At 51.1% G+C, this 22,109-nt stretch overlaps 1 protein-coding gene across 1 annotated transcript in view; it reads left to right on the forward strand.

Moving 5' to 3' along the window:
- DNAH9 (dynein axonemal heavy chain 9) overlaps positions 1 to 22,109 on the forward strand; it is a 150,357-nt gene that overhangs the window by 27,072 nt on the left and 101,176 nt on the right. The window contains exons 24-38 of the mRNA XM_088065604.1: positions 533 to 658; positions 1,415 to 1,654; positions 2,764 to 2,924; positions 3,761 to 3,917; positions 4,681 to 4,785; positions 6,244 to 6,401; positions 6,727 to 6,865; positions 8,306 to 8,593; positions 9,236 to 9,446; positions 11,614 to 11,741; positions 12,768 to 12,876; positions 13,445 to 13,592; positions 15,239 to 15,413; positions 17,520 to 17,693; positions 19,242 to 19,449. Coding sequence (XP_087921730.1) covers positions 533 to 658; positions 1,415 to 1,654; positions 2,764 to 2,924; positions 3,761 to 3,917; positions 4,681 to 4,785; positions 6,244 to 6,401; positions 6,727 to 6,865; positions 8,306 to 8,593; positions 9,236 to 9,446; positions 11,614 to 11,741; positions 12,768 to 12,876; positions 13,445 to 13,592; positions 15,239 to 15,413; positions 17,520 to 17,693; positions 19,242 to 19,449 — 2,527 coding nt within the window. The remainder of the gene's footprint in view (positions 1 to 532; positions 659 to 1,414; positions 1,655 to 2,763; positions 2,925 to 3,760; positions 3,918 to 4,680; positions 4,786 to 6,243; positions 6,402 to 6,726; positions 6,866 to 8,305; positions 8,594 to 9,235; positions 9,447 to 11,613; positions 11,742 to 12,767; positions 12,877 to 13,444; positions 13,593 to 15,238; positions 15,414 to 17,519; positions 17,694 to 19,241; positions 19,450 to 22,109) is intronic.

Consider the following 22,109-nt stretch of genomic DNA (forward strand, 5'->3'; position numbering starts at 1 on the left):
TTCAGAGGATGAGTAGAAGTACAAAATTTAAGAATCAAATACTGCTCAGCTTTTCTGTCCCTGTAGCTGCACTTTTCTCTATGGACTATTTCAGGAAGCTGAAGTAGGTAATACCAGCTCTGAGCTCCCCAGTGATGGCACTTGGCTTTTCAACCCTCCTCTCAGTGAGGACTTTGCCTGTGAAATACTAAATTCAGCAGGAATTGTGTTCCCAGCGTTCTCTTGCTGCTGGCAGATTGTGCTCCAGTCCCACAGGTGACTGTCATGGCCTGGAGCTGGAACATGCTGAGCTGAATTGCTCCTCAGTGGAGTTCAGTTTGGTTCCTCCTATAGCTGGATCTCCACAAAATCCCCCCTTGGTGTCTGGGAGGAGATGCTGATGCTGCAGGAGCAGAAATGGCTGAGTGCTGCGGTTTGGAGGAGCCCTGGGGCTAGTTTGAGAGCACTGAGCTGCTTGTCCCAATCCCTGCCATCCCTCATTGCCGAGGAGGAGCAGCAGGAGTTAAATCCTGGGATTTAACCCCTCCTGCAGGTCGAGGTGTGGCTGAGTCGCCTGCTGGACACCATGAGGGCCACGGTGAGGGATGAGATGAGCGCGGCTGTGGCGGCGTACGAGGACAAGCCGAGGGACCAGTGGCTCTTTGACCACCCTGCCCAGGTACTGCCCCTGCTCCTGCCCTGCTCCCAGCAGGTCTCTGGCTGGGGATGGGAATGTTTCTGCCTTTGCTGCCCAGGGGAAAGGAAGGGTGAGTTCTCCTTTCTCCTGGCCATCTCGTGATGGGTTCCCAGGCTGAGCTCTGTGCTCTGACCAGAGCTCCAGGCAGGTGGGGACTTGGGCAGCGGCTGCTGCACCCCAGGGCTCACAGGAAGCCCCTACCCCCAGAGAGGTGAGAGAACAAATTGATGGGGCCTGGTGAGAGGAAGGAGCCCCTTGGCTGCTCCTGTGGCAGCCTCGTGGTCTCCAGCTTGGCCTCCCATGTGGTCAGACATGAGAATGGGGCTCACTCACTGAGAATGGGGCTCACTCACTGAGAATGGGGCTCACTCACTGAGAATGGGGCTCACTCACTGAGAATGGGGCTCAGGTACTGAGAATGGGGCTCACTCACTGAGAATGGGGCTCAGGTACTGAGAATGGGGCTCAGGTACTGAGAATGGGGCTCAGGTACTGAGAATGGGGCTCACTCACTGAGAATGGGGCTCATTCACTGAAGAGCAGCTGCTGGATGTGCCCAGGATGGGATTTCAGTGGATGTAAAATGGATCCCTCCTCTCCTGCCTGCTGTGATACTGTGTAACAAAACTTAATTTCATGTCAGGGGTGCTTCATCCCTGATGTCCCCGTGAATCAGATGCTCTCAAACACGTGGAAACCTCGGTGTTCCCCTGCTGTTGACCCAGTCTGTTTCCCCAGGTGGCTCTTTGCTGCACCCAGATCTGGTGGACAGCTGAGGTGGGCATGGCCTTCTCCAGGATGAAGGAAGGCTATGAGAAGGCCATGAAGGAGTACCACAAGAAGCAGGTGGCCCAGCTGAACACGCTGGTGACGATGCTGCTGGGGCAGCTCTCCAAGGGGGACAGGCAGAAGATCATGACCATCTGCACCATCGACGTGCACGCACGAGACGTGGTGGCAAAGATGATAGCACAGAAGGTGGGTGTTCCCAGCTCAGTGTGAGCCATGCTGGGCACTGAAGGGGAGATCAAGGAGTGGCAGGGCAGGGACAGGCACTGGGAGCACTGCCTGGCTCAGCAGGACCATAAGAAAAAGCATTTGGGCTTTTATTTTCTGCAGCTTTCTTGCTCTGGTGTGAGCCCACAGGGAATCCCTTGGGATTTGTCCACCACTCCCACACCACTGCCCTCATCACATACTCCCAGAATTGGCTGGGACCTTAAAACTCTTCTCATTCCAACCCCCTGCCATGGGCAGGGACACCTTCCACTGTCCCAGGCTGCTCCAAACCCCATCCAAGCCTTGGGCACTGCCAGGGATCCAGGAGCAGCCACAACTTCTCTGGGCACCCTGTGCCAGGGCCTGCCCACCCTCCCAGGGAACAATTCCTTCCCAATATCCCATCTAACCTTGCTAATGTCTGCTAAGGAAAGCAGAAACCTCCCTTGAAATAAATAAAAATGTAAACCATCCCCTCCCTCTGGCTCTGAAATATAATCTTGAAATCAAGAGCCTGTCAGCCAAAGATATGGGAATAGGAATAACAGTTATTTACTAAGGAAATTAAAATAAAAATGCAGTAGTATAAAAAAGGAAAACCAACAAAAAAAGCAACCCTGTGGCAGAGTCAGAATACAACCTGACAGCCTGTTGGTCAGGGTGTTGGTAGCAGTCTGAGTAAATGGTGGCTGCAGTCTTCCTGGAGTGACAGATGTGGTTCTGTTTAAGCAGTGATCCCATAGAAGGGTGTAGTTTTCCTCTGAGGTTCTGGTGGTGTAGATGGGTCCAGTTTTTCCTCTGGGATCCAGTGAAGAAAGGCTGCCTGTGGTGTTCTGATTCTCAGATTATATCCAGGCAGGAATGCTTGGCTCCTGCCCCTGGGTGGAGCATCTCCCAATGGGATGATGGAATTGTATCAGTCCTGCAGTGAGGCCCCACGGCCCATTAACAGAAAATATCCCCCTGGAGGGAGGATGGGTGGTGGAAGAGATAGAGAACGCTGCCCCAGCTGGTTTTAACAGCTGGCAATAGAACAGAAGCTCGGTTCCATCTTGCACTGCAAGCCAAGGCGTGGTGGCACGTTGCAGGTGGGCAGTGCCCAGGCCTTCCTGTGGCTGTCGCAGCTGCGGCACCGCTGGGCGGACGAGGAGCGGCACTGCTGGGCCAACATCTGCGACGCTCAGTTCCTCTACTGCTACGAGTACCTGGGCAACACCCCACGGCTCGTCATCACCCCCCTGACCGACAGGTGAGCCCCCCGCCGCCTTCTGGGCTACCTAAAAACAGAGGCCAGACAGAATTCAGGGAATGAAAAGCAGTTCTATATATTGAAGGGCCTTCAGGTACATTTAGGGCAGACAAAGCCCCCCAGGGGCTGCACCCAAAATGGACAATGAGTCACAGGTTTCACACTTTTATAAGTTTGGTCAATTTGCATATCGTAATCTTCCAATTCCAGCTTCAGGTAATAAAGTCATTTACCCCAAGTTTGCTCTCCCCCAACTCACTTCTGTGGCTGCCCAGGGCAGTGGTGGAATCACCATCCCTGAAGTTATCCAGAAAACATGTGGATGTGGCACTAAAGGACATGGTTTAGTGAACGAGGTGCTGGTGCCGTCCTGATGGCTGGATTTGATGATCTTAAAAGTCTTTTCCAACTTTTTTTGATTCTGTGATGCACTGGAGAAGTCTCAGCAGGGCAGAGGTGCTTGTTAAAGCCCACAGGGACTTCCAGCTTAGCCATGCTCACACGGTATAAGGTATAAAAGAGCACCATGGGGCCACCTGTTCTCACAGATCCTTGATCAGACCAAGAAAAGGAAGCCAAATGGAGAAAAAGAAAATATTTGGAGAGAGCAAACAGCCCTCTGGCATCCAGCCACTCAAGTTCTCTTGGCTGGTCAAGGAGGGGTGCCAGCTGCAGTGATGTAAATTTAAATTGTACCTCTAGACAGAGCACACACAGAACCCTGATGCATTCGTGTTCTTGTTTGAGAGAGCTGTCCCAAAGGAGGGCGCAGGGCTCTGCAGAGCACACTGGAGTGGCACCCAGCTCACTTTCCCCCTTTCCCTCACCCTGTGCAGGTGTTACATCACCCTGACCCAGTCTCTGCACCTGACCATGAGCGGGGCCCCCGCGGGCCCCGCTGGCACTGGCAAGACAGAGACCACCAAGGACTTGGGCCGTGCCCTGGGCATCATGGTGTACGTGTTCAACTGCTCCGAGCAGATGGACTACAAGGTGCTGCTCCCCCCAGACCAGGCTGCTCTGGGACCTGCAGGGTGGGAATCACCCAGCTGGGCTTGCTCTGCTCCATCCCCTCTCCTCACATCCCTGCTGCCTCCCTTCCTGCTGAAGAGCTTTTTCTCCTCCTCCTTTTTCATCTCTAAGACTTGCACGAGGTTCTTGGGGAGGAAGAGACCTGGGCTGTGCTCTCTGTCCTGCTCCAGCTTTCCTTTCCCTTCTGCAGTTAGGTTTCACATCAAATTCTTCACAAATTCTGGCCTGTTCAGTCAGACCAAGGCTGTGCTGATCCATTCCCTCTCTCCAGACCTGTCTACCTGGGCTACCTGTCCCAGGCATGGGGAGAGACCTCTCCTGGTTTCTCAGGGACCTCTCCTGGGATGGGGCCAGTGCTGGGTCATGGGGCTGATCCCTGTGCTCTCCACGGGCAGTGGCTTTGGCAGCCTTGGATCATATTTTATCCAGCTGAGGTCTCTCATGGATGTGGGCTGTCAGTAACTCAGTCCAGGTGACCTTTGGATGGAACCAGACTGCAGAGATGTCGAGAGAGTGCAATTAGCAAATCAAGTGGCAAACTGTGCAGAGCTATAAATATTATAATTGAGTTGTGCCTGCTGCTCCCGTGAACTTTTCTAAATACCCACAATAGACTGTAAATTGCTATAAATAAACAGGCAGGGAAATCAAATCCATTTTTTGCTGGAGTTGATTCCATTTGTAATTTCACTCTCGTAATTTTATTTTATTTTTTTCTTTTCAGTCTTGTGGGAATATTTACAAAGGCCTTTCCCAGACAGGAGCCTGGGGCTGTTTTGATGAATTTAACAGGATCTCAGTTGAGGTTCTTTCTGTGGTTGCTGTACAGGTAAGTGGAGAAAAGCTCCCCTTCCCCTTCCCCTTCCCCTTCCCCTTCCCCTTCCCCTTCCCCTTCCCCTTCCCCTCCCCAGGGCCAGAACAGAAGGGTTTGAGTCTTTGAGGACCTCAGTGCTGAAAATTGAGTTGCCAAAACATCAGAGTTCTTTTGGCCTCAAATGTCAGCTGTGAGTGCAGGTTTTGGGATCCCCGTGTTTGACTGAGGTGCTGAATTCTTCCTAGACCCACTTTGGGGCTTGGCATTGCAGAAATTAAAGTCCAGAGCCCAGAATTTTCTACACTTTGTAAATGTCTTGCTCAAAGGAATTGTTCTGAACCCCTCCACGAACTCCTCACTCTCATCTCTCTTTCTCTCATCACCTCATGTGATGTCCCAAAGAAATCCCAGGCAGGTACAGGTGTTTGTGTCTCGTTCTGTCCATTTCCCTTCCATCAGGGTCTAGTTTAAAGTTGTCATTGAAAAACGTCTTTGAGGATCTTAAAATAAAAGGGGAAGCGGAACAAAAGAAGCTCAGATATGACTCAGCTGCTAATGATTCCCTGGCTCCTGGCTGGAGGTGGTGTCTGAGCAAGGCAGGGCTGTCACTCCATCAGGCTGCTATTAAAGGGTAACCATGGAGATGTTAATTGGCTGTCTTAGTCACGCAGCTCCTGTCGGTGTGGGTCCTTGCACAGTGAAACTCCCTTAATTGCTTTGCTTTAAGGTGGTGAACAGGGGTGAGCTTAGGGCAGCCAGCAGAGAGATTCCTCCCTCGATGGAGGTACCAGGGGAGTGAGCTGGCTGCTGGGAACTGCTCCCTTGGGAAGGTGGGCAAGGAGGGTCTGGCCTCAGTGCACTCCAGAATGGAAGGTGGGCAGTGAAGTCTGCTGTGTCTTTTCCTGTTTAGGAGAAGGTTTTTTACAGAAAGGGTGATAAAGCACTGGAATCATCTGCCTGGGGAGGTGGTGGAGTCACCATCCCTGGATGTGATTAAGGAAAGATTGGATGTGGCACTTGGTGCTGTGGTTTAGTTGAGGTGTCAGGACTGGGTTGGACTCGATGATCTTGAGGGTCTCTTCCAACCTGGTGACTCTGTGACTCTCCATCCAATGGAATAAGGTGGTCTGGCTCTAATGGACTCACTCCCTTTGGAAAGCGAGGGATGAGCAGAACAAAGCTGCAATCAGGCAGGTAGAAAAGACCAGCCAAGTGTCTTATGAAGCAAGCTCTTGCAACTCCTTCCAGTTTGGCTGCCCAGTCTTTTCAGCCCTTTGCTGCTTTGTCAGAGTTGGATTATGATGGGAGACACACAGATTTACCCCAAACAGTGTAAAATCTTTATATGGTCACTAAAAACCCAAACCAGAGCAGTGATAAGCCTCATTATGGGCCAGGTGCAGGGAGGGCAGCAGTGCTGTCTGGGGTTTTTCACACCTGAACAGCAGCACTCACCATGCCCTTGGGTCCTAGGTGAAGAGTGTGCAGGATGCAATCCGGGAGAAGAAGAAATCCTTCAATTTTCTTGGAGAAGACATTAACTTAGTCCCCTCAGTGGGGATTTTCATCACCATGAACCCTGGTTATGCAGGACGAACCGAGCTACCTGAGAATTTGAAAGCTCTCTTCAGGTGAGTTGAGGTCAGAGTTTGTGACCTGTGTAAGAAAAATGGCAGAAATTGTCTTTTGGAACATCCAGGCTTCATTTACTTGGGAAATTCCCTCACGTTGGGCATTCACAGATGGTTTCAGCCTTGTGCACCAAGTCTGGATCAGGAAATGCACAGGGAGGGCAAGGGAGCTCTGTCCCATGCCATGGGAAAGGCACTGCAGGCAGCCAGGGAGAGTCTCCAGTGGCTCACTGGAGAGCACCTGCAAGATAAACCTACAAATCCACTGCCCTCGAGCTCTGCAGTCAACACTTGCTCTGCAATCCTTTCCTGCCTGTCTCTCTAGGCCCTGTGCCATGGTGGTGCCAGACTTTGAGCTGATCTGTGAGATTATGCTGGTGGCCGAGGGCTTCCTCGAGGCCCGGGCCTTGGCCAGGAAGTTCATCACGCTCTACCAACTCTGCAAGGAGCTCCTGTCCAAGCAGGTGAGCCCTCTGCTGTGCTCTGCATCCCCCAAATCAGGGCTGTGACACTGCTCTGGATCCCCCAAATCAGGGATGTGACACTCTGCTCTGGACCCCCCAAATCAGGGATGTGACACTCTGCTCTGGATCCCCCAAATCAGGGATGTGACACTGCTCTGGATCCCCCAAATCAGGGCTGTGACACTCTGCTCTGGATCCCCCAAATCAGGGATGTGACACTGCTCTGGATCCCCCAAATCAGGGATGTGACACTGCTCTGGACCCCCCAAATCAGGGATGTGATGCTCTGCCATGCACCTCCACAGCTGAAGCTTCACAGCTTTTAGTTATTGAGTGCCTTTGTGGCAGCTGCTGGGAGAAGGGAGGGTTTGTGATCACCAGAATAATGAGATTTTCAAACTGCTCTCCTGGAGGATCTGCTTGACCAACTGCATTAGTGAGGGAGATTTTTGAAAAGCCTCAAATGCCACTATGATTGGGGCAGTATTCAGTGACCCTTTGCTTTCCAGTCTCTTAGCTCCTTGTTGATTCTCCTGCCTGCAAGGGGTTCATGATGACTGTTCCTCTCTTAGTCCAACTAAGAACTTCTGTTTCATGTCAAGTGTTGACCATGCAAGGTCACCTGCAGTGCAAAACTCTGGTTAATCAGATTTTAACTTGTCTGCATAGGTCAGAGCTCTGGGGTGAGTTGAATCAGGATTCCAAATGGAAAACCTGATCTTGGCTGTGCCAGCATGAGCTTGGGTGGATTTCTGCCTTTCACAGAAACTTTGTGCTGTGCAGCTGGAGGCCCTGTGGCCTCCCACATGAAGCAGTCAAGCTGTTGGGCTGTGCTCTGCAGGGATTTAATGGAGCAGAAATAGATGGATTTGTTTGCTGGCTTGAGGGTTCCTCTCATGGCTCTTCAGGATTCCTTTCCAGCAGTGTCCTCCCTGACCCTGCTTGGAGAACTGTCCCCAGGAGCAGATGTCCCTGATAGCCTGGTGATGGGCAGAATGGAGAAATTTGGGTGTCTGAGGCCTCAGAACGGACTAACAAGCCTTCTACCTCAGTAGCTCCTGCAGATCAAGGGCTCTGGCAGGCCTTGCTTAACCTGCACAAAGGCCAAGCAAAGTGCTTTAGGGTTTAGGGGAAAAGGTTACTTCGGTCTCCAGAGTGGTAGAGCTACTGCTGCCTTAGGGCCAGCTCTGAGCCTGTGTGATGGCATGCACAGCTGAATTATGTGACTCACTGCTCTCCCTGGTGGGAAGTCACCTTCTGAAAGGGACACCAGGTGACTCAGGCTGGTGGAGGTCTCTGGCCACGAAACAAATAAAGAATTCGGCTTCATTTCCATTGCTGACTGGTCTGGCAGCTGGGACTGCTGGTTCTTACCCCCACCTGGAACTGTTTAGGCATTAACTCACCCCTGTTTTTATTTCCTTCTTCCCCCTCCTGTAGGACCACTACGACTGGGGTCTGCGGGCCATCAAGTCAGTGCTGGTGGTGGCCGGCTCCCTGAAGCGCGCAGACCCCGAGCGGCCCGAGGAGCAGGTCCTGATGCGCTCCCTCCGGGACTTTAACATCCCCAAGATCGTGGCAGATGACGTGCCAGTGTTCATGGGACTGATTGGGGACCTGTTCCCTGCGCTGGATGTGCCTCGGAAGCGCGACCTGGATTTCGAGGCCGTGGTGAAGGAGGCTGTGCTGGAGCTGCGGCTGCAGCCTGAGGACAACTTTGTGCTCAAAGTAAGGCCAAGGGATTTTCTGCTCTACCTGCACCATCAGCAGCTCAGCTGGCTTTTCTCAGCCATCTTCAAAGAGGGCTCTGCGCTGTCACAGAATCGTAGAACGGTTTGGGTTGGGAGGGACCTTAAAGCTCCACTCATTCCACCCTCTGCCATGGGCAGGGACACCTCCCACTATCCCAGGGTGCTCCCAAGCTCTGTCCACCTTGTCTTGGACATTTCCAGGGATGGGGCAGCCACAATATTCCCCTTGCAGACAGACCTTGATGGAGAACAGCTATGCTGGCTCTGACTGCTCCTAAATCCTCTTCCCTGGATTGACAGAGACTGACTCCTGGAGGCTCGTGCACATGCAGCCCCCGGCGTGCAGAGCCTCCTTGGCTGGTGGCTGTCACATGTGAGCAGTGCTGGAGGTTTTCCTGCTCAGGATTTCACCCATCACGGTTGGAGTGGCCACACCAAACTCGGGGTCAACTCCCTTTGTGTGTCTGGGTCACAAATCACTGTACAGAAGGCCCAAAGAGAGCTAACTCCACAGAACGGTTTGGGTTGGAAGGGACCTTAAAAGACACCTCATTCCACATGCAGGGACTCCTTCCCCTAGACCCGATTTTGTGTCTGAGCCCTGGGGGTGTTTCCCCAGGTGGTGCAGCTGGAGGAGCTGCTGAGTGTGAGGCACTCCGTGTTCCTGGTGGGTGCTGCAGGCACAGGGAAGTCTCAGGTGCTGAGGTCCCTGCACAGAACCTACCAGAGGATGAAGCGCCGTCCTGTCTGGACAGACCTCAACCCCAAAGCGGTCACCAACGATGAGCTATTCGGCATCATCAACCCAGCAACACGAGAGTGGAAGGATGGTAAATGTCTTTTTGTGGCTGAATTTGGAGATAATAAGGGTATTTTTAATGAAGCTCCTGAGTGGCAGCAGGATGCTGTGTCTCTGTGTGCAGGTCTCACAGCCCAGGTGCTGCTCCCAGCCGTGGGAGGGTTTGCTGTTGGAAGGACATGCAGGGTGTCACAGCTTTTTGGGACTTTATCCTTTTGCCATAAGGATAATTATCATGTCCATTAACACCAGCGCTTCCCAATTCCTAACTGGGGCAGGTTGTTTTTTGGGGCTGGGCTGCTGATGGAAGAGAATTCCCTCCTGCCCTGTGCTCTGCACTGGGGCCTCCCAAAAAGTGCCATGGCCAGGTTTGTGTGGCTGGACACTCCCAGCAGCCTTTGAGAGGTGTTTTTCCACTAAATATCCCTGCCTGATCTCTAGCACACCGTGTTTGCCAGGCTGTTGATCCTGATTGCTCCTGAGGAGGATGAAATGAGCATTTAAAACCTGCTGAAAGATTACAGAGATGTGGAGTGAAAACGTTGGGTTGTGACTAATCCAGAAAGGCAGCTTTGATTCCCTGTGTTCTGGGAGCTGAGGGGGAGGTGAGGGAGGACAGCTCCATAAATCATCCTCGACCAGAGGTCTCCAGGAGAGGAGCTGCCACCACCTCCCCTGCTCTGCCACCACCCCTCCTGTCCCCTGCTCCACTCCAGTGCCAGGCTTAATTCCTTTTTAATTGTGATTGGGCACCCTAAATCAAAGTGACAGAGGGAAGTGTGGGATGTAGGCAGCACCCTGCAGAGAGAGCTGCACAGTGGGGATTGTGGAGCAGGGACTGTGGGTGGCACTGGACAGCAGGAGGGACATTGGCAGGTGGCTGTCCAGGCTTCTCAATCCTCTAATGTTTCAAGAGAAAACTCCTCTCTGATGGCTCAAGGCAGATATTTTCTGCATTAACCATTCCTGAAAATGTTATTTCTTGATGACACAGAGCAGCCAGGCCATTTTCAGCACAGCCTGACAAGAGAGGATGTGTCCCCTTAATGGATCAGCTCCTCCTTTTCCTCTTCCCAAGTTCATCCTGTCACTCATTTCACTGCCAGCAGCTGGAAAGTTTGTACATGTTAGGTGGAAAAAGGTCCCACAAGGGCATCCCAAAAGTGCTATTTGTAGAACCAAACTCTTCTTTCAAGTCCCAAGACCCAAGTGTGGTGTGGATGCCTGAGGCTGGAGAGGGGCATTTCCCTCCAGCCTGGGGTGTGATGCTCTCAGGCAGGAGCTGCTGCTGTGCTGGCAGTGCTGGAGAGGCTGCCAGGCTGTGCCCAGCTGAGGAATGGAGCCCAGGCAGAGCCAGGGAGGTGTTCTCTGACCCCAGCTCGTAGCTGTGGGGCTGAGCTGTTCTGAATTTCCTGTGCACAAGTTTTGTTTCGGTCATGCAATGCCATGGGCGGTTCCTGACGTGGATCCCGAGGGAATAACTGGTCCTGGAGAAACAGAGAGCGTGCCTGGCACAATTCACCAGAAGAGAGGCTGTTTTTAATGTCTGCCTGGTGCTCCTTCATGCAGACCAGCCTTTCCCTAGGTATTTCCTCGTGTGGAGGAGAGTGATGGTTTTGTGGAGCTCTTGTTTGCCCTGCAGTTCTTCTGCTCTGTTCCCAGCTTCTCGCTCTTCTTAGCATTCATTATTTACTCCCCCTGAGACTCTGTATATTCTCTGTCTCCTTGATTTTACTGACATTTCCTTCTGTCACTCAATGTCAGTCTGGGCTTGTTCTCCCCTCAGTCTCACTAAAGCCATGACCCAGTGTTTAAAGCATCTTGATTTTCCTGATATACTTCAAGCCACAGGAAAAAAAACAAACCTAAGAATTTCCAAGGTGTATTCAGATGGTTTTCTCTGTGTAGTTTGTGGGGTTTTTCTCTCACTGTCTGCCCTTCATTTCTCTTGTGTCTTATGGTTTTCAGTGGGAATGTAACTCATATAGGCCCACAGTTATTCTCAGTGACAATAACTCTGATAATATGGTTTTATTTTCCTTCAAAGCAGATATCATTATATAATATTATTTATGTCCAGATGCAAAGAACTATGAATGTTTAAGGGGAAAGCATTAATTTTAGGAAATTGCTGGAAAAATCTGGTAGAGCAGGTAACAACTTCATTGTTCATCAACATATTCGTGTCACCCTCCCAGGACTGTTTTCATCAATCATGAGAGAGCTGGCCAACATCTCACATGATGGTCCCAAGTGGATGGTACTAGATGGAGATATTGATCCAATGTGGATTGAATCTCTTAACACTGTGATGGATGATAATAAGGTAATGGATGTAAGGTAAAGAAACAGGTATTCCTTGTCAGGTGTGATTCAGCCTGGGAGAAATGCAGATTGTAATAACATCTCCTGGAATAATGCAGCTGTGTTTCTTCAGACACAGCAAACCATATTGCATAAAGGCAATGGTGCATGAGGGAAATAACTTGGAGCTTGTTTTCATTGGAATTTCCCTTTTCTGGAGAGTCGTGCTCATGAGTAACCACAAATGTCCTGATCATAACTTTAGGCCCTTTAGAAGTAGGGTAGGGACAGAATTCTGTGCCTTTTCCCCACCCTGAGGGAGTGCTTTGGATTCTGGGTTGTGGGAGAGAGAAGGACCATTCCATGACTCTCAGAAATCATGTCATGGCATCACAGAGTGGTTTGGGATGGAAGTGATCTTAAAGCTCATCCCATCCCACCCCCTGCCATGGGCAGGGACACCTTCCACCATCCCAGGCTGCTCTAAGACCTGTCCCTTGGGCACTGCCAGGGATCCAGGAGCAGCCACAGCTCCTCTGGGCACCCTGTGCCAGCCCTTCCCACCCTCCCAGGGAACAATTCCTGCCCAATATCCCAACTATCCCTGCCCTCTGGCAGTGGGTTAGCCATTCCTTGTGTCCTGTCACTCCAGGCCCTTGTCCAAAGTCGCTCTCCTGAAGCCCCTTCAGGTACCAAAAGGCCACAGTAAGGTCACCCCAGACCCTTCTTCAGGCTGAGCAACCCCAGTTTTCTCTAAACTAACAGAGCTGCTCCATTCTTCTGTTCATCCTGGAGTCTCCTCTGGGCTCTCCCCAGCAGCTCCAGCTCCTGCCTGTGCTGGGCCAGGCTGGGGCAGCTCTGCAGGTGGGGTCTGAATGTGGCAGAGGGGCAGAACCCCCCCGTGTCCTGCTGGGCACTGCTGGGGCTGCAGCCCTTTGCTGCTGTGCCTCAAGGCGCTGGGCTGGGCAGCTGAGCTCAGCAGTGCTCTTCATTCCTGCCCCTGGCAGAGCTTTAGGCTGTCTGTCTGTCTGTCTGTCTGCACATGCAGGTGCTGACCCTGGCCAGCAACGAGAGGATCCCTCTGAACCCCACCATGAGGCTGCTGTTTGAGATCAGCCACCTGCGCACGGCCACCCCGGCCACCGTGTCCCGGGCAGGTGAGTCCTGCCCCTCGCAGCAGGGGCCACTGGGCTGTTCCCTGTCTGCTCTTGGTCCCTTTGGAGCTGGGAACACAGCTGCCTGTGGCGTGCAGGGTGTGTTCCTGAGGCTCACTGAGGATCCTGAGTCCACGTGGGGTGTGTCATCCCCTTGGGGGTGTACTTGGAGTGTTCCTATTGCTGCTGTGGGGTCCTGGCTGCAGCTCTGCTGAGAGAACAGCCCTGCACAGCTCTGTGTGGGGCTGCTGAGGAGAGAGCAGCCTCTACCCCAAAGAACTCCTGATCTTTTGCAGCAGGGAATGGGAACAGGGAATGGAGGTGTCCCCTGGTGTCTGGGGCCCAGAGTAATAACAGGGCTCAGGGAACACCATGTTGTAAATTTGGGGCAGGTCATGAGAGGTGTGCTGGTGTCCTGAGTTACATCTCCTCGGAGGGGGCAGGAGGAGGGGGCAGGTGATGAGGGACCAGGTATACTTGACTGGGTTTCAGTTTCAGCTGGAGGTTTCTGGTGGAAAAAGGGAGAGCCTGTGCTGTGTCCTTACTCTTCTCTCTTCTCCTGCGCCTCAAGGGATCCTGTACCTCAACCCCTCGGATCTGGGCTGGAATCCCCCCGTGAGCAGCTGGATTGACGGGCGGGAGGTGCAGTCTGAGAGAGCCAACCTGACCATTCTGTTTGACAAGTACCTGCCCGTGTGCCTGGACACCCTGAGAGCCAGGTACCACTGCAGGCTGTGTCCCCTGGTGAGGACAGGCAGTCACTCCCCACGTTCCACACCAGCTCTGCTCCAGGGCTGCCCAGTGGCCTCCTTGTCCCCAGGAGCCCCGAGTGCCATTGGCTTCAGCTCCAGGAAACTGGGGTGAGCAGGCAGCTAATGCTCCTGCCCATCCTTGGCTGGTCTGATCTGGTTCTCCTTGGATATTGATTTGATGGTTCCTGTGCTTGTGTCAGTTCTGTATCTCTTGGAGAATAAATCCAGGAGATCCTAAAGGGAAAGCCTCTCCTGGTGTGTCAGGTCAGACCCGAATTCAGTACACAAGTTTTGGGTGAGTAGAGAAGATTTCAGAACACTGCAGAAAGAAAGTGTGGGAGATGCAGAGCAGATCATCTTCTGTCCTCTCCCCACATCTTTTCCTGCCCCTTGGGGATGAGGGGGAAGCTGGTGTTTGAGGGTGGGATTACTCCATGGGAAGTTCTCTCTTGGATTTCTTTCCTGAAGCATTTGAGCACAGCTGAGTCCCTCTGTGTGAGCATCCAGCCTGGGGGTGTCCCATGGCTGGACTCTGACCACTGAGTGTGAAAAACAAGGCAAGGAGTGATGCTCTTAAACTGAACATGGGGAAATTTAGATGAAGTATTAGGAAGAATTCTTGGCTGTGAGGGTGGGAGGCCCTGGCACAGGGTGCCCAGAGCAGCTGGGGCTGCCCCTGGATCCCTGGCAGTGCATCCCAGGCTTGGAGCATCCAGGGACAGTGGGAGATGTCCCTGCCATGGCAGAGGTGGGAATAGAGGATTTTTAAAAGTTCCTTTCCAAACCAAACTAGTTTATGATTGTGTAATTCCCCATCCTCTGCTTGCTCCCCATACCTGCAATTTCATTAAAAAAAATAGAAAAAATAAAGAAAATTCAGTGAACATCTGAACGTGGGCACCATCAGTCCCAAGGAGGAGGTGTCAGGAGGAGCTGCTTGAGTGCAAGCCTTGCTCCTTGGGACTGGGAGTTGGGAATCTTGCTGGGGAGCTGCTCTCTGGGTGCCCAAACTTTAAAGCTGTTGGCAGCAAAGCCCATTGAGCATCTCCAGCTCTCTCTGCTGAACAATTGTCAGACCATGAAATCCCCAGGATTAGCTGCACCATCCCCGAGCTGAGTACTTTGGTAGCTTGCTTAATTCAGAAATTGTAGAACCAACCTTTCAAATAGCTCTAATTACTTTATGGAGGACTTCAGTGCTGCTACAATATTAGTTTGGAATTCTGTAAGTGTAGCTTAAACGAATGTAAAATGGCAAGATGAAAGGTTTTATTTTATTACTCCTCTATTTGACCGCTTTTGAACTCCTCGCGTTCCCAGGAAATCATTGCCTTTAGCAACTCCTCCATTTTATTTCTTTCAGGAGGATCAAAGTTTTTAAATGCCTGAAACTTCTGATTGTTGTTATTACGTGTGTGTGTGCCAGTGCCAGCGGGGCCAGGCAGAGGATGGGTGTTCTTAGTGCTTTTCCAGGGAATGAGACACCCACTGCTGCCAAGGAAAATGCTGATATTCTGGCAAAGCATTCCTGCCTTGCTTTCCTGGGCTGGGAGCAACCCTGCTGCTTCACCCAGTTATATTTCCCAATTATGTTTTCCATTTCTATCCCTCAGATTTAAGAAGATTATTCCCATTCCTGAGCAGAGCATGGTTCAGATGCTGTGTTACCTCCTGGAATGCCTCCTGACGGAGGACAACACACCTCCTGACTGTCCCAAGGAGCTTTATGAACTTTACTTTGTCTTTGCTGCTGTCTGGGCCTTCGGTGGGTCCATGTTCCAGGACCAGGTAAGAAGGGAGGTGCCACATCAGCATCTTTCAGGAGAGCTTTTATTGCCGTTTGTTTTTCCTCCTACTTTCTTCTGCTTTCCCTAAAGCTGTGCCAGTGATGCTGTTTGACCTGGAAACCCAAACTAAACGACCCCTTTTGTGAAAGGCCTCATTATCCAGGGGGCAACACTGGAGAACGGCCAAGCTCAGCCTGGTGCTCCCTTGGTGCCACCACCTCAAGGCTGTGGAGAGCAAGACCAGCTTTTGTGGTCCTTGTGGAGAACTTAACCCTCCATTCCCTGTGTGCCAGCTGGGAAAACAACAGCCTGGCTTGTGTCAGGGTGACTTTCAAGCCCAGGGAGCCGGGCTGGCCCTCACCCAGCAGCACAAGCTGGGCAGGAACTTCAGCCCCTCAGTCTGGCTGGGGTGCAGCTGGTGCTTGGACGTGGCATTCCCGTGCCATGGCTGTCAGTCCTGGCGTGGCAGGGCCTTGGCACAGCTGGGTGTGTGGCAGGAGGAGCTGGGAGCAGGCTCAGCATCCTGCTGGGAGGGTTCTGGGCGTTGCTGCCTGTGCTGCTCTGTAAATGTCAGGGAGGAGAGCGTGAGCACACAGCGTCCGAGCAAGGGGGAGCCTGATGAAAAATGATCCAATATAAAAGCTGTTTATTGCTCCCTGCTGAAGGTGCCCTTCCTGGTGACCTTTTGCTGTCGAAATGTCAGGAGAAACAGGCTGGAAGGCTTCCCACTGCTTGGCGTTTGTTGGTGGGGAGCAGAGCCCCTCTATAAAAACAGATGATAGATTTGCCATTTCCAGGCTCTGAAATTAGCAGAAATCCATATGGGGTTTTTGTTAAGGAAGCAGTTTGAGCTCGACACCATTCTGGCAATAGAGCTGGGGCTGGGACCGCTCCACTTGAGGGCTCAGCCCCTCCCAGCACTGTGAGCAGGGCGAGGCACCACTGTGAGAAAGCTTTTAGCAGCGCTGCACATCCCTCTTCTGCTGCCAGGCTGAGGAGTTGTGACAACAGGAGAAAGGAGATTACAGTCATTCTGCCTCTCTGGGTAGCACGAGACTGCAGAATCTTGGATGCTAATAATGCGTTTTTCAAGTCCTCTGGTCTTTTGATGTGTGGTGGCTCGGGGAGCTTGGCAGAGGACACAGTTCAAAGCTGGGTTTCCCGAGGGAGGCTGAGCTCTCCATGGTCCCACCTGGCCCCGAAAGCCCTTGGGGTGGCTGTGGGGAGGAGACACCTAATAGAGATGTCCCAGGAGCAAACTGTGCTGCTAGAACTGGCTCAGTGATGCATCTGCTCTCTCCCAGACATCTTTTTAGCAGCACTTTCCCCCTCCTTCCCCCCCGTTTCTGCCCAGGGCTGAGTGAGGGCTGCGGTCCCTGTGCTCTGCGTGGGAAGGGTTCAGACAGTGCCTGGCCCAGTTTCACAGAGGGAACCTGAGGCAGGGAAGGGGACTAAGCACATTTTGCAAATCCTGACTCAGTGTCTAAAGCAAAAACTGTCACCCCAGCTCCCAAAAAATTTCAGATGCTTGAAAATCCTGATGCATGGAGAGACAGGGGGGAAAAGCAGGAAAGCAGGAGCTGGGCTCCATGGCATCAGTGCCTCTCCCATTCTTTGCTGAACTGGGGTCTGCAGTCCTGCTGCTCCTGCTTGAAAAGAGGCCAGAAACCAACAGCCAAGTGTTTGCAGGGCAGTGTGATTTATGAGGAAGAGATTTGGTATGCATGCTCTGACTACCCATGGCCACGGATGGAGATGGATGTGGTGTCCTTGTCTGTTGGAAGAAGTAGGCACCAAAAATCAATCAAGTGTCTGTTTAGTCATAGGCACGTATTTCTCTTTTTCAAATTGATCCATCTGTCTAATCTCAGACATACTAGGAGTGATCAACACAGAGGATGAATTATTTAGGGGAATAAATAGGAGTGATGAGAAAAAATTAAGAAAGTGAAAAATTAGACTTAATAATAAGAAAAAGGATAAGATTGTTAAGCTGTGGAATATATTTAAGGACTAATCCCACTCTGGTAGACAGGGATAAATAACATTCTCCATCTCTAATGAATTTCTCCAGATTTGCCTGTTTTTTCCTCCTTTTGTCCTGCAGCTCGTGGACTACAGAGTGGAGTTCAGCAAGTGGTGGGTGACAGAATTCAAGACAATCAAGTTTCCCTCTCAGGGCACAGTCTTTGACTTTTATGTTGATCCAGAAACAAAGAAGTTTGAGCCTTGGTCTAAACTTCTTCCCCAGTTTGAATTTGATCCAGAGGTGCCACTGCAGGTAGGTGACCCCTGCAGGCTGCTGGGCTGGGGGAGCTCCTGTGCTTTACTGAGTGAATGTGGGTGTTTCAGTGAAAGGTCAGGCACTGATGGAATTCTTTATGGGATACAGCTCAATTGCCCATCTTTTTTGCTGTGCTTTGACTGTAGCAGCACAACCTCCATCCATCTTCCAAACATGAGTGATGTTCAGCAGGGGCAGGGAGCTGCTGTGCCCAGGGAGAAGTGGTGAGACAGAGCAGGGACAAAGCCTCAGAGACTCCATTGTTGTCTTTCTCCATGGCTGCAAATAGAGATGGCTTTATGTTTGGGCCAAGAAAAAAGTTCCTCAGGTAGTGAATTGTGGTTGCCAGTTGCACCTCTCTGTTTTTTTTCAGAAGTGCCACAGTGAGCAGATGACTTGTAAAAAACATCACTGTTTTAGCAAGGTGTAATTTTGTGGAGGGGTCCAGATGCTGCTCCCAGGGGTTCAGCTGGAAAGATGGATTTTAGTCTTTCATTTACTTTCATTTAATTTCATTTAATAGCTGGCAGCAGCAGATCATTCCTTCCCCAGTGCAGCCTGGAAGCTGGGCTCACCTGACTCACTCCTGGCTCTCACAGGAGGTGGCTGTGATACCAGGAGTGGTAGTGATGCCTTTTCTTCATCCTACAATTGTCAGACACAGTTAAGGGATATAAAAGGATTTTTACCTTGGTATTTAATAAGGATCTTTAAGGTGCAACAATTTGTCAAGGTGGAATATGTTGAAATGCACACCCTTGGTATACCACATATACAATTTTATAGACCTTGCAAATCAGCATTTCTTACAAAGATTTCCAATGGATGGCATGACATCTTTTTATTTTAAACTATTCACCCCAGATGGGTTTAATCCTAGTTTGTAAGATATGTTCTGGAGAAAACCCTGGCTTCTCAAGACAACATAAAGCTTTCTGGCCTCCACCTGTGAGGCTTTTGGGATGTTTGGTCTTCTTGCCAAGCAGAATCCAGGACTATGCTAAGGACAGGCTTAAAGAATTGCAGGAATACTGAGAACACATAAAAGGTCATAAAAAGGAAAGGAGAAACATCATCATAGCATTGATGCCTTGGAATGGCTACTTAGAACAGAGGCTGGACAAGATTAAGAGAATAAAGTGGGTATTTATTAAAGACCTTCAATAAATTCACTTTGGGCAGTCAAAGCCTCCCAGGGGCTGCACCCAAGCTGGATGATGGTCACGGGTTTTTCAGGTAGAAATAAGTTTGGTCAATTTGCAATCAGGGGTTAATCCTCCAATTCCAGCTTCAGGTAATGAAGTCACATTCTCCCAATTCACTTTTGTTTGTGCTTTTTGGGGCCTGAGGCAGAGGGTGTCCTTGGCTCTCAGGCCTGGAAGGATTGTTTTATCTGATCAAAATGCGAAGAGACCTTACCAACGCTCTGTGTGGAGTTCAGAGTCACACCCTAACGCAGTACAGAGGCTGAAAAATCTAAAATCAGAAAACATAAGGCATCAGCATCGAGGTTGGGGGTGCTGAGGTGGCTGCTGTGCCCCCCAGGCCTGCCTGGTGCCCACGGCCGAGACGATTCGCCTGCGGTTCCTGGTGGGCCGGCTGCTGCAGCGCCGGCGCCCCGTACTGCTGGTGGGCACTGCTGGCACCGGCAAGTCCGTGCTGCTGGGGGACACGCTCTGCTCGCTGGACACCGACCTCTTCCTCGTCAAGAAGGTCCCCTTCAACTACTACACCACCTCTGCCGTGCTGCAAGGTAAGCTCTTCAAACGTGCCAGGGGAGCTCCAGGCTGGAAATCGGGAATCTCTTCCCAGAAAGGCTGTTTGGGCATTGGAATGGGCTGCCCAGGGAGGCGGGGGAGTGACCATCCCTGGAGGTGTTTAAGGAAAGCCTGGATGTGGCACTGAGTGCCGGGTTTGGCTGATGAGGAGGTGTTGGGTCACAGGTCACGGTGATCTCAAAGGTCTTTTCCAGCTGGGTTAATTCTGGGACTCTGTGTGACTCTGTCATTCTGTGACTGTGTGTCATTCTGTGTGATTTTGTGTGGTTCTGTCCTTCTGCCATTCTGTGTGATTCTGTGATTTTGTGATTCTGTGTGGTTCTGTGACTCTGTGTGATTCTGTGATTTAGTGATTCTGTGTGATTCTGTGATTCAGTGATATAGTGACTCTGTGTGATTCTGTGACATTCCTGGGGCATCCATTGGGGTTTGGAGCGGGATGTGCACTGGGAAGCTCAAGGGAAGACTCATGGGTGAATTGCTTGTGTTGTTGTGGGCACACTGACAATCCCACAGTGAAACTCTCTGCTCAGCAGAGCACTGGTTTTTGTGGAGATATTTTCCAACCTGAAGATTTGCATTCTTATCCCCCTGTTTGGGGCTGTGCCAAAGGCCAGGCTTCAATCTGCTGTGGTTTTCGTGGCTTGTCTCTGACATGAAGGGTGTCTTTAACGTGCTGCAATGGAAGAATGAGATGGGTTTCTTGGAGAGGATCCAAGCTGTCCTCAGGGTGCGGTGATGGGAATTGCATCCCAATTAGCAGTGAGGATGGTGCTAAGGGATATGGAAGGCAGGGCTGGTTCCTGGGGCTGTCCTACCGTGCCACAGCCCAACCTGTCCATGGAGCAGGTCCCAGCCCCTCCCCAGGGGCACAGAGCTTGCTGACCTGGGGGGCTCAGACCCCAAAGGAATTTCTGGCCCCAGGAAAGTCCATAAGAATATTGCCATGAGGATTTTGAAACATCAGTGAAATATCAAGTTTGAGACTGAGGTAGAGTCAGTTTTGCTGTGTAGTCTCTTCAGAGATGAAGAAAAAGCAGGAAATTCTTGAAAGGTGTCTCATTTTGGAATGGTGTCCAACAAGAGATAAAATCATTTCACATGTATTTATTAACCAGTAACAAAGCAATCTGGTTTGAGTTGAATTACAACTGTGAGTCACTGTAAACCACACGGTTTCCTTTATGCAGCTGGATTTAACCTAAATGTCCTGAAATCCCAGAAAATTCTGAGTTGGAAGGGACCCATGCTCTGGGGCCGTGCTGTGGGGCCACATCTGCTCTCTGGGGCAGGCTTGGAAGGTTTCTGGGCTTGCTGGTGCCTCTACACTCAGCAAATTATTTGGGTTACTTGTCCTTCAAGAAGAAAATGGGTAAAACCTCCCCTTCTGGCCACTCTCACAGCCAAGGGCAGCGTGATGGCTGCAACCTCCCTTTCTCCTTTTCCTCCTGGAGTGGGAAGTGCCCTGGGTTGGGGAGGGGGCTGAGCTGCCTGGGGGGACCCTGGTGCTCCCCACCTGCCCAGGTGAGTGTGTGCAGGTGTGGGGCAGGTACAGGCTGTCCCTGTTGCTCTGAGCTCCGGGCTGAGCCCTCCCCTTCCTTCCTCTGCAGAGCCCAGCACGTCTTCATCGCAGGCAAGTGTGATTTATGCTGCTTGGCATCCTTCCCCACTGCTCATTTTATAGTTAATTTGTCCCTTTTTGTAGAGTTTGTCAGCTGGCTGCTGTTTTTCCTTCCCCAGCAGGTGCCTCTTTAGATTTGTAAAATGTGAATCCAAAGCAGTTTGGGATTTTAGTTTTTATTTACTTTGGAAAGAGCCAACCTGAAAGCCAGGAGTTCTTAGCCAAGGTGCCTGTTGGGACAGAGATTTTTAAGGTGCAGAGCTGCACTCTTCAGGGATGTGGTTCAAACAATCTCTGTGGACCTGTAGCTTACAGATTTTCATGTGCAAAAGGGGTTAAAAGGAGGCAAGCTCTCTGTGCCCAAGCCTGGGCACAGTTTGGGGATTCTCTTTGGTGTATTGTGACCAAATCCCACCTCCTGTGCAGCCTGGATCTCTGGGGTGCTGCTCCATGGCCTCCTGGACCCCTGCTCCTCCATCAGCTACCCCTGCCCTCATTCCCCACCTTCCCACTCCACATCTGCCTGGAGAAAATGACAATAAATGTTGGGTTGGTTTGGGTTGGGTATTGCTTCCCCCTTGGCCATCAGGGTGAGAGGAGCCACACTTGCCAAGTCTGGTGTGCAGTGAGTGTTTGAGGGGCTGATGGGGATGTCAGGAGCCCAGAGCAGAGACCTTTCAGGATTATTGTGGGATAGGCTTTGAATTAAAATGCAACTTCCACAAACATGTCACTTCATCCCCAGTAATTGCATTTCACTATGATGAATCTCCTGCATCCTTGTTTAACCTCAAAAAGGGCTGATTTTATATGTTAATTAAGGCCTAATTAAATTTAAATTAAATGCTTATTTGAAACACTTAATTTGACTTGCTACCAGAAATTTCAAATATTGTGGTTTTAGTGAAGGGGGAGAGAGACTCCACTGAGGAAAAATTTATCATTTTTCTGAGCACAATTCATGGCTTTGTGCAGAAGTGTCTGTGACAAGAAAACAGCTGAATTCTTAGTGGG

The sequence above is a fragment of the Pseudopodoces humilis genome, chromosome 21 (assembly GCF_049639895.1).
Source record: "Pseudopodoces humilis isolate 2021_Gansu_Grassland_sample_001 chromosome 21, ASM4963989v1, whole genome shotgun sequence".
Taxonomy (NCBI): Eukaryota; Metazoa; Chordata; class Aves; order Passeriformes; family Paridae; genus Pseudopodoces; species Pseudopodoces humilis.